Below are 11,150 nucleotides of genomic sequence, written 5' to 3' on the forward strand. Positions count from 1 at the left end.
TAGCAGTTTTTTCTCCAAGTAGGCAAGGTTCTCTGTCTCCTTAGATGTCCATGCAGATCAGTTAGATTTTCCAGCCAAGATTCAAGGAAGAGATTACAGTTCAATTGTCTGCATTCTGAGAAGCTTCAAAGTCCACTCACCAAGGACACTGAGGAAGATAAAGATTTTATCAAAAGCTTTGTGTTTTTATCAGATCTATTAGTGGCGTAAAGGGGAAAACTAGGGCATGGCAGAGCATATATAATTAGGAGCTCACAATCACCACTATATGCTAAGAACCCGAACTTCCCTGAATACTTGGAGCCAGGAAAGAAGCATGAAGTGGCTTGTGCTCCTTGGGCTGGTGGCCTTCTCAGAGTGCATAGTCAAGTAAGTATGGGGACTGTAAATGCATGATCTTCCTTTCTCGGATTTTTCTTTTCATCTGATTATTCTTCAACCCATCAGGTTTAGATGGGAATGAATATTTCTCTGACAGTCTTAAAGTTCAACCCTTACTTATTGATAAGTACCTTGCTTTAGGAACTGTGGATCCCAAGGGTCTTGGTGTAGATTTGCATGGTTGCACAACTCTTGGGGTCCAGTCATGACCTATTGAAAATCCAACTCCTTACAACTGTTCAGTGCACAGTCTATGCAGATGTATGTGTGGTCCTGTGGAATAGTACTTTTCTACATTTTATTCAACATGTCCTCTTTGTTCCCTGTCTACTTCAGTGTGTGTATGTCTATGTCTGCATCTCTGTATCACTATCATTTACCTCCCCTTCTCCTTGGAAGTCTCTGTGAGTGTATTCCTCTCTGTGTTGTTTTCTTTTAATTTTTCACTTGACTCATTCTTCCTTCTCGAGCCTCTGAATTTCCCTCATTTATTCCCTATCTCCTGGATTCTTCTTTCAATTCCCTCTTCTCTTTCAACTTGGAAAATGATATACTGTTTTATATACAGTTTTATATCGGACAAGAAGTGTGACCACAGCAATCTCAGTAACATCTTGCATTTTAAATTGCTCCCTTGTAAAAGAGCATAAGAGTCCCCCTTCTACCTCTTCCTTGAGGTTCTATGAGAAGGATACAGTGGGATGGCAACAGCAATGCAAATGCCTGTCATTGTTGAGACTTCCTATTTATCAGGTACCTTATATCCATCACTTCAGTTATCCCCAAGATATTCTATTTGGAGGGTTTGTATTGCTACATTCCACCATTTTACCAAGGTGGAGACTGAGACTCCACAGGGTCATATGGCTTATCCCAGGTTGCAGAACAGAACCTGTAATCAACCCTGTCTTTGCCATGGTATATGCATGAAATTCTGATAATAATGTGCCTCATAAAAATGATTAGAAAATACACAGGGCCACTCCAACAGTTTTACCTGAACACTGACAGCTAATTGTAGCTTCTTTGTTTTCTTTGTCAAATGCTCGGTAAAGTATACCTCTAACGAGAGTGAAGCTCACGAGAAAAACCCGCAGTGAAAAAAATATGCTGAACAATTTCCTGAAGGAACATGCTTACAGACTGTACCAGACTTCTTCTCCTGGCTCAAATATAGCTACTCACCCCCTGAGAAACTTCGAGGATGTGAGTATTTGGGGGGATAGTGCTCCACAGCGCTCCCTGGCGCTCTAGCCTAGCACCGCAGCTCATATGGAAATGCCAGGTGGAATGTGGGGTTGGGGTTCCTGCAGGAGGCAGAAACACTGGAAAACAGGGACCCCACCCAGAAGAGAACACACTCTCATCCTGAATTGTTGGTCTTTGTGACTCGGCCCGGCAATTCCCAGGTAGCAGGTAAATATCCATTTCTGTGTCAGAGATGTGTCATTAGTTTGAGGGAGATTGTTCCTTCTGAAATAAGTGACTCAGTCAGTTACAGATGAAGAGTGAACCACTACTGATCAAATGGTAGAACCAACGGCAAAGAAATTGCGAATCCCCAGGCCGAGGAAATCAGTTTCCACAAAGGCAAGAACCAAAGCTGTAACAAGATACTGAACCCGTATTCTGTGTAAAGCCTTAAGTATCTAACACTGTGGTTACTGCTTTTAGATTGGAAAAAGGGCTTATTTTGTCTTCAAGAATACTCATGCCAGCCTGAGAGATAGGCATATTAGTAAATAGACATCAAATGAAAGGGTCACCTGTGTGGTGTTGATTAGTTGTGTTCTGAGTTTAGAGGGAGTGGCTGAGGTTGATCAAGAAGGACCTCCTGGAGAAGGGGGCGCTAAGGCTGGGTTTGAAGAGACTACAGAGCTTCTCAAATGAAGGCGCCAGGACTTCCCTGGGTGTCCAGTGGTCCTGGAGGTCCAGTGGTTATGCCTCTGTGCTTCCAATGCAGGAGGTCCCACTTCAACACCTGGTCATAGAGTCAATATCCTGCATACCATGTAGTACATGAAAAACATTTAAAATGCAGGCCCCTCTGGGACCAACGTCAGTGAGCTGCATGGTGGTTAGAAAGTGATCTCAAGAAATATGTGACATCCAGAGGGAGGCATGAGTGTGGGAATATAGGATAGCCAGTTCTGCACTAACCCACTCACTCCTTGTCCCTGTAGATGTTCTATGTGGGTAACATCACCATTGGAACACCCCCTCAGGAATTCCAGGTTCTCTTTGACACAGCATCATCTGACTTGTGGGTGCCCTCCATCCTTTGCACCAGCCCAACCTGTTGTGAGTACAGACACCCTTTACCTGGACCATCTTTCCCTTGCCCTGCCACCCTGTTTTGCACCCTTGGCACCTGATGACACTTATCTCTTGTGTCTGCAGCCTCACACGTTATGTTCAGACATAATGAGTCTTCCACCTACCGGCACACCAATAAGACCTTCAGCATCATATACGGTTCTGGGACCATTGAGGGAGTTGTTGGTCGTGACACCGTTCGGGTAACAGTGTAACAAATGCTGAGTCAGGACTGGCTATGGAGTGACCACTGCTTGCAAAACAGATGCAGGACCTTCTGGCAGGACACTTCCTAGCCTAACTCCTGTAGATATTGGCCATCTTACCCACAGGATCCTGTCCCTGGGGAGGCAGTGCCCGTGGTGACCCACGAGCACACAGATTAGCTAACCCAGAGAGTGGCTTGAGATGGGGACTTGAAGCTTCTCTGCCCATGAGAACTTCAAGGTTCATTTTTCTGGGAGTGAGAAGAGGGGGAAAAGGTACCCGCTTTTATATTCTCCGACTGTTCCAGGCGCTTTCAGGTGGTAACTGGTTTAGTCCTGACAACCCCACACAGCAGTTTCTCTGACTAGCTCATGTGACATGAGGAAACTGAGGTGCAGACAGCAAGGGCCTTGCTGAGCACAAGCATGTGGTAAACAGTGGAGCTCGGCTGGCTTTTCAGGACTGAAGATGCTGTGGGGTGTTTGGGGAAAGGATAAAACTGATCTGGGGACCCTCGGGGCAGTCAAGGGCTTCAGGTATCCAGACTGGGAAACTGGAGGCCTGAGAAGTTAGGGGGCCTGATAAATGAGTTCTCACTCTAGGGGGCCTTTGAGAGTCCAACAAAACTAAAGGCCTGCCTCCCCCAAAGTACTTGAGTAGTTCCCCCCTCTCTCTTTTTCTCTCATATACACTCACAAAAAGACACACATATCCCGAAAAGTGAATTCCCCAGGCAGTAATTTCATAGATCCCTGCAAGCAAGATTGTGTTTTCAGCTTCTGTCTTCCTGGACAGATGCAGAATCCACAGAACCTTACAGAAAAAGCAGTCCATTCCTGTCATTAGGTCACAGTGATGCCAAAGAGAAGACCACCTTGCTCTTGGCTCATTTTGTCCACAAGGGGGCACCAATGGGTCTTGGCCTGATTCTTGGTTGTCCCACCTGTACAGAAGCCACGAGGCCAATTTGACTCACTCAGTTGGTGTCTTTCAGAGAGGCAGATGTTTTAAAATTCATAGCCTCTCTCAAATGGAACCCAAATTCCCCTCCCAGTTTGGTCTAACCATGTGAGGTCCACAGAAGACACAGCCCAGCCTCAATTCTTCTCTGAGGATCTAATGGCAATGCATCCCATCCCAGTCCTAGCCCCACTTCATGTATCTGTAAGTGGGATCACTCTTCTCTCCCACAGATTGGGGACCTTGTAAGTACTGACCAGCCATTTGGTTTAAGCATGGAGCAATCTGGGTTTGAAGGAATGCCTTTAGATGGCATCTTGGGCTTGAACTACCCCAACTTATCTTTCACTGGAGGCATCCCCATCTTTGACAACCTGAAGAATCAAGGTGCCATTTCTGAGCCGGTTTTTGCCTTCTACTTGAGCAAGTAAGTCTGGGATGGACAAACAGTTTCTCCAAATTAGCTGTAATTTCAGTTGCATGAAATATATAGAACACTTGATAAAGAAATATCCTGAGAGATAATCTAACCCAAGGTAACTATGGCCCCAGGCACCTACCTGGCTTCACCACCTGCTTTTAGAAATAACGATTTATTGGAACTTAACCCTGCTCCTGGGCTCAAGATCAGTAACTTGGTCTAGGGGGATCAGTCAGGAGGAAGACTAATGAGAGGCAACAGGAAACAAGTGGAAGGAAAAGGCATTAGGATTTCCTTATGAATTTGATAAGGAAGGAGAAGGATGGTGGGTAGCTTTCCTTCCTCATTAGCATTTCACTGTGAGCCCAGTACCAGTGACCCAAATTGCAAAAGCCAGTGAAAAACAAAATTGTAGAACAGACACAAAAAGTGTAGGACCCTTGTTCAAGAAACATTAGGCATTTCAAGAAGGGAGAGCAGTTGTGGGGTCCCTTCTGAGTGTGGGGCCCTTTGGACAGTAGAGGTCACAGGCTAGTGGAGCCAAATCTGGGTGACCTGATCCCACACCCTTAGCACTCCCAGGCCTTGATTTCCTGGAAAAATGACAAAGTAGACAAGGGGAAAGCCAAAATGCTTCAGCACCCTGTCCTCTGAGGGTGTCTGAGCTCTCAGGTCACAGGAGGTCCAGGGCATCTTCAGAAGATATAATGGGTAGAGCCCAGCCAGGTGACTCAGCTTCCAACCTCCTCTGTGCCACTCATTACTGAGTAACTGACCTCAGTCTGGTTCTCAATCACTCCTAGCCTCGATTTCTGCATCTGTCAATGAGGACCTTATTAGGGCCTTGATGGGTGGAGAAGCAAAGCTCTCAGACAGTGCTGTTGTTATCATCCTCCAAGGATACCCCTGCTGTCGTCTCTCTACAGGAGCAAGCCGGAGGGCAGTGTGGTGATGTTTGGTGGGGTAGATAAGTCCTACTACCAGGGAGCGCTCAACTGGGTACCATTGATCCAAGCGGGCGACTGGCGTGTCCACATGAACCGGTAAGCCTCTCCCTCTGAGCGGCAGCACAAGGGATGCTCCACATCTGCACATGGACACAGGCAGACACTCACAAATGGATTCTCAGACACATAGTCACACAAACATATACACCACTCACAATGACACAGACAGACACACAGACACATGGAAACACACAAGCAGACACATATACACATACACAGAGACACATATAAACATGCATAGCAAGTCAGAGACACAGAAGCACACACAGAGACACATACAAAGAAACACACAAGCACATAGATACACAAACAGCCCATGGGTTCATAATCCCAGGCCTCCTGACTAGGGCTCTGACCAGGATCCTCACTGGGTCCAGAGAGGTCTGTGCAGCTGGGAGAGCCTTGCACCCGCTGACCTGTGAGGCAGGGAGCATGGTCAGAGGACTCTGCATTGTGGTGAACAGGATCAGGGAGAATTTCACCAGCCTGGACAGCAGTATGATAAGATGACCAACTGTCCATGGCTACCTTGGACCAAGGAAGTTCTCAGTACAGATAAGTCTCAGTTTACAAACAGGGAAAGTCCTCAGCAAATGAGGAAAACTGGTCTCCTTATGCAGAAGCTACCCAGCAGTGGAGAGAGTTGGCTGCAGTCATAAGACGTGAAAGCAACTAATAAAAAAGACAGCCCACATCCCTGGGCAGAGAGTTGGGCAGGGGCTATAAGTGAAAGAATCAGAAAGGTGGGATCCAGGAGTGACCTGAGGACGAGGCAATAACTGATAGGAATCTGTGTGATACCCTCAGACAAAAGCTGACCTCTCTTTTGGAGTTTCCCTGGGCTAATTATGTATTTCCTGGCCAGGATCTCAGGGTCTGAGCTGGTTGTAGGAGCAGTGATGGGAGACACCCTCTCCCAGAGGAGCCCCTCTCTCCCTCCACTATGAGAATCTGCTGCCCCTGTGAATCTCCATCTTCACTCTGTGTTCCACCCATTATTTGTTCCCTACCAGATACAGCTCTCTAGATGTTCCTCATTATTTTCACAGTCTTCATTCACTCATGGAACAGACAAACATTGGGCCTCCACTGTGTGCCAGGCACTTCAGGGAGGCAGTGAGAATAAAACTCGCCCTCACATCTAAGAAGGCAGATGCACAGAAATGACACACACACTTAGTGAATTGTGATTTTGGTACATGCTAGTCGTGGGGAAGGGTCTACAGAGAGTGACAAAGACAGGAGACTGATAAACACCGCAGGAAAGACTTCCCTGAATCCATGACAATTAAGCTGGAATTTGGAAGATGAGAAGTCATTTGCTAGTCAAAGGGGAGGGGAGTCTTCTAGGAAGGAAGGCCAGCTTGTGTCAAGGTACAAAATATCCTGGTGTATTCAAGTACTGCATTCAAGCATGTCAAGGGAGGTGCCGTGTCGAGAGCAGATGAAGAGAGTCAGGGCAAGAGACAAAGGGCTGTTTAGGAGACAGTCAGGAAGGGAGCAGCTCTGGGGAGACTCAGAGTGACCTCAGTGCCCTCTTTGTTCCACTGTTCTCTCAGCATCTCCATGGAAGGACAGACTGTTGCTTGTTATGGCGGCTGTCAGGCCCTTGTGGACACCGGGGCATCAGCGATCCTTGGCCCAAGAAAACTAGTCAATAAGATCATGAGGTTCCTCGGTGCCAAGCCACGGGGTTCCGAGGTGAAAGTTCAAGCCCCAGGGTCACTCCCAGTATCCACACACAACAAAGATCTCCAGGGCCAACCTCTCTCCCTCTCTCTCTAACAGCACTATGTTTCCTGTTCTCTGGTCAATACCCTGCCCTCTATTGACTTCACCATCAAAGGCATCGACTACCCACTGCCAGCTCAAGCCTACGCCATCAAGGTGAGGGGACAATACTGAGAGTTGTTTCTAAAACTGGAGCTTACAGGATCCCCTGGGCTGCTGCTGGGAGGAAGGCGCCCTCTGCAGGCCATGTCACACCATTGCAGATGCTTCTGAGCCTTGTGGCTGGGCCAGTGCCTCCCACAAAACCAACTACCTGAGAGTAAAGGGCCGTCTGGGACACTGATCATCCTGAAATAAATGTGGAGACGCCACACCATGCTGGCATGGTGGGAGTCACAAGGCGAGGGGAACACTGAGGCCCTCAGTCCTCAGAGAGCTTCAGTTCAATATGAAGCCTTAGGTGCATGAACATGAAAGTCACCGCTAGCAGTCCCTGAAATAGGCCATGTTACAAGGTGAATGGCTGGGAACAATCCCAGTGTGATGCTCCATCATAAATTAACAGTCTCCCTTCCCTTCTCAAAGTTTTCCTGCTTTGGATGATAAAGTACATGGTCAGCCTAGATCTCGGCTGCTTCTTCCTCTTGCTCTGGCCAGGTGCCCCCTTTGTGAATTGGGGTACCTGACCCCTCTGTGGGGATGTTGGATACTAAGGTGAATAAAGGGCTCATAGTGACTGCTCACCCCGTCACAGGGTGGAGGCTTCATGCCAGCCCCCTGTGGGTGTACATAGCAGGCTGATGGGCTCAGAGAAGGCTTTGAGGAACAGAGGGAATTTCAGGAATTTTAAAACCACAAACTCATGGAGCCACATGGAGGGTTGCTTGGTTCTAGGCAACACTGCACTGGATTCCATGAAAATGGCATTCCAAGGTGCTCTGCACTGGGGCACTGGGGACTTACTAAGGGTGATGAGGGCTACGGACTGACCGGTGGGAATGGGGAACCAGAGTAAGTTACCCAATCAAGCCCGGAGTGACCAAAGAGGGTGAGTGTGGCCTGAAGGACGCTTCCCAGAGTTCCTGAGTTAAGTTTTCAAGAACGTGTTTTGGGCACTGCTATATTTAAGATAGATAACCAACAATGAGCTACTGTGTAGCACAGGGAACTCCACTCAGTTTTATGACAGCCTGGATGGGAGGGGTATTTTTGGGACCAGGATACATAGATAAATACAATTGAGTCCATTTTTTGTCCATCTGAAACTCAGAAAATTGTTAATCAGCTATATTCCAATACAAAATAAAGTTTTTTAATAAAGTTTGGATTTTGGGGATGCTGGAGGAGAACCTGCATTATCTGTAGAGAAAACAAGGAGCAGGAGACAGAAGGAAAGAAACAGGGAGTGAGGAGAACCAGGGGACATGCTTGTTCTTTTCTAAAAATTATATTGAAGGATGGCTGATCTTCAGTGTCACCTTAAGTTCTGCTGCACAGAAATGTGACCCAGTTATACACATAAAAATATATATATTCTTTTTCTTATTCTCTTTCATGTGGTTTATCACTGGATATTGAATATAGTTCCTTACTCTCTACAGTAGGACTTTGTTGTTTATCATTCCACTGTTTCCTGAACTCCCAGACCTCCACTCACCACACCCTTCCTCATGGCAGCCACATGTATGGGCCCTTTTTGGCTTTGGATGAACTCTCACATGCCGTGAAGCTCATAAAACCACTTGAACTTACCAAAAGAGGGAAATAAAACCAAGAACGCTGCTCAGTCTGGATATTGGGGGGAGTCGCTGATAAGGACTCAGGCTGACTGATGTGTGTCTCTGCTCCCCCAGGATTCTAGCGGCGACTGCTTTATCAACTTTGAAGCGAACCCAGCAGGTGCATCTGCAGAGACCTGGATCCTGGGTGACGTCTTCCTGAGGCAGTACTTCTCGGTTTATGATCGAGGAAATGACAGGATTGGCCTGGCACCGGCAGTGTAAACCCTTGGAGTGATTCAGGAATCATTAAGGCCACTCCTAACACACATTCACTCACACTTAGGGCACTCCTGCCCAGGATGCTGATAAACTGAATTTGGTGGTCTACACACCCTATTCTCAGTAAAGAATGAAGTGTTTCACTCATAATGGTGCTGAAACAAGTGGGTGCCTCTCTGCTTGGGAGTGAAGGATCTAGAACCAAGTCTGAATCAAAATTGAGAGGAGCCCAACTCCAACTGGCTTCAAGGAAAAGGGAAACTCACTGAAATGATTCTAGGAGTCCAGGACACAAGAATCAGAGCAAATACAAAGATTTCAGTGACTGGACCCAAGAAATCAGAAGTCATGAGTTCTGTCTTTCTCACCCTCACTCTTTCCCTTCCCTCTTCTTTGATGATCTTAGCTGACAACTTTCTTCCTTAAGGCTTCTACACCTAGTGAGGGAGTCCAAGCTGCCTGTCCTAGGGTTTTATATCCACAAGGCACAACCTAGTAAGGAAAGAAGCTCAGAGATATTAGAGTTCAATGGTGTTCTCTGAATGACCCACCTCAGATCACCTGTACAGGCCCAGATCCTGGCAGGGTCATGGGGTCCTATGTTTGGCTTTACATGATCATTGGCCCTGACCCAGCAGCACACAAGATTCTCAGTTTCCTCCAGAACTACATAACTGAAGCTGGGGAGAGGCAGCCCCAAAGATAGCCACTGGGGGATGGTCTAGGCCATGGAAGAGTTCGTGATGACCCACCAACTCCACCACCTCCTCATTCAGAGGAATTCTAAGGGGTAATGAAATAGACTCTCTTCGTCCCATCTCAGATGATCTTATCACTGGGCTTCTCCTCCCGGGGAGTTTGGGTGAGGTAGTTCCTGCAGAGCTGGTTCCCTCTTGTTCCCACACCCCAGTCACCAGCTCTCTGCCACATATGCCTACTCTGTCCTTGCCAGTCCTACTTGGTAAGTGATGGCCCCAGTGGATCCCTGAGGCATCCCCCTCCCCCAGGGACCAGAATGCCCCTTCCTTGGCCTCCAATGCTGCTGGGGAGAATACAATGCAGGTATCGGGGGCCCAGGGTACACAGAGCCTTCAGCCTTTCTGAGCTTCCTCTGGGGGTGGAGCTACAAATTCTTTGCTTGAAGCTGCCCCGGTTAGGCAATTTTGCAGTGGAAGCACCCGTGCTTTCCACCTGGAGGCCGTCAGTAGATGCCTCAGCTGAGACATCAGGGGTCAGAAGTTGATTTCCTTTCCTATTGACTGGTTTTATCTCCTTGTATAAGGGACTCTCAAAAATCTTCTGAAGCACCACAGTCAAAAGCTCAGTTTTTTACCATTCACCCTTTCTTATGTTTCAGATAGCACATCTATACGTGATTACTGGAAAAATCATAGTTTTGCCACTACAGACCTCTGTAGCGAAGTGAATCTCTGCTTTTAATACACCATCCTGGTTTTTCATAGCCTTTCTTCCTTCCAAGGAGCAAGTGTGTTTTAATTTTGTGGTTGCAGTCAAGGTCCATAGTGATTTTGGAGCCCAAGAAAATAAGATCTGCCATTGTTTTCATATTTCCTCATTTATATGCCTTGAAGTGGTGGGACTGGATGCATTGAATGTTGAGTATTTTTTTGTGAATAGTTTTTGAATGTTGAGATTTAAGGCAATTTTTGCATCTCCTCTCCTCATCAAGAGATTTTAGTTCTTTGCTCTCTGCCATTAGCGAGGTGTCATCTTCATATCTGTGGATGTTGATACCCAGCAATCTTGATTCCAGCTTGGGATTTATGTAGTCCAGCATATTGAATGATGTATCCTACATAGAAGTTAAATAAAGGGAGTGACAATGTACACCTTGTCACGCTCCATTCCCAATTTTAAATCTTTCAGTTGTTTCGTGTCTGATTCTAACTGCCACTTTTTTGTCTACATACAGACTGTTCAAGAGACAGGTAAGGTGATCTGGTACTCTGCCGGGAGCCATTATGGGTGATCCCACCCATGACCAGGTCATGAGGAGAAGACCTGAAATGCAAGGCTGTTCAGGCTACAAGGGACCCTCCAGGTTGACCCCAGCCTCTACCCCACCCTGTATCCTCCCCGTCTTGCTGTTGTCCTTGTTCGACCTGT

At 47.0% G+C, this 11,150-nt stretch overlaps 1 protein-coding gene across 1 annotated transcript; it reads left to right on the top strand.

Moving 5' to 3' along the window:
* Window positions 1–268: 268 nt before the first annotated feature.
* Window positions 269–9,026, top strand: LOC133066320 (pregnancy-associated glycoprotein 1-like). Its single transcript, XM_061157281.1, has 9 exons — window positions 269–369; window positions 1,437–1,587; window positions 2,565–2,682; window positions 2,782–2,900; window positions 4,098–4,291; window positions 5,212–5,328; window positions 6,852–6,993; window positions 7,081–7,179; window positions 8,877–9,026. Exons 1-9 carry the CDS (start codon window positions 269–271, stop codon window positions 9,024–9,026), a joined length of 1,191 nt encoding a protein of 396 aa, XP_061013264.1.
* Window positions 9,027–11,150: the final 2,124 nt, after the last annotated feature.

This window comes from Dama dama, chromosome 2 (assembly GCF_033118175.1).
Source record: "Dama dama isolate Ldn47 chromosome 2, ASM3311817v1, whole genome shotgun sequence".
Classification (NCBI taxonomy): Eukaryota; Metazoa; Chordata; class Mammalia; order Artiodactyla; family Cervidae; genus Dama; species Dama dama.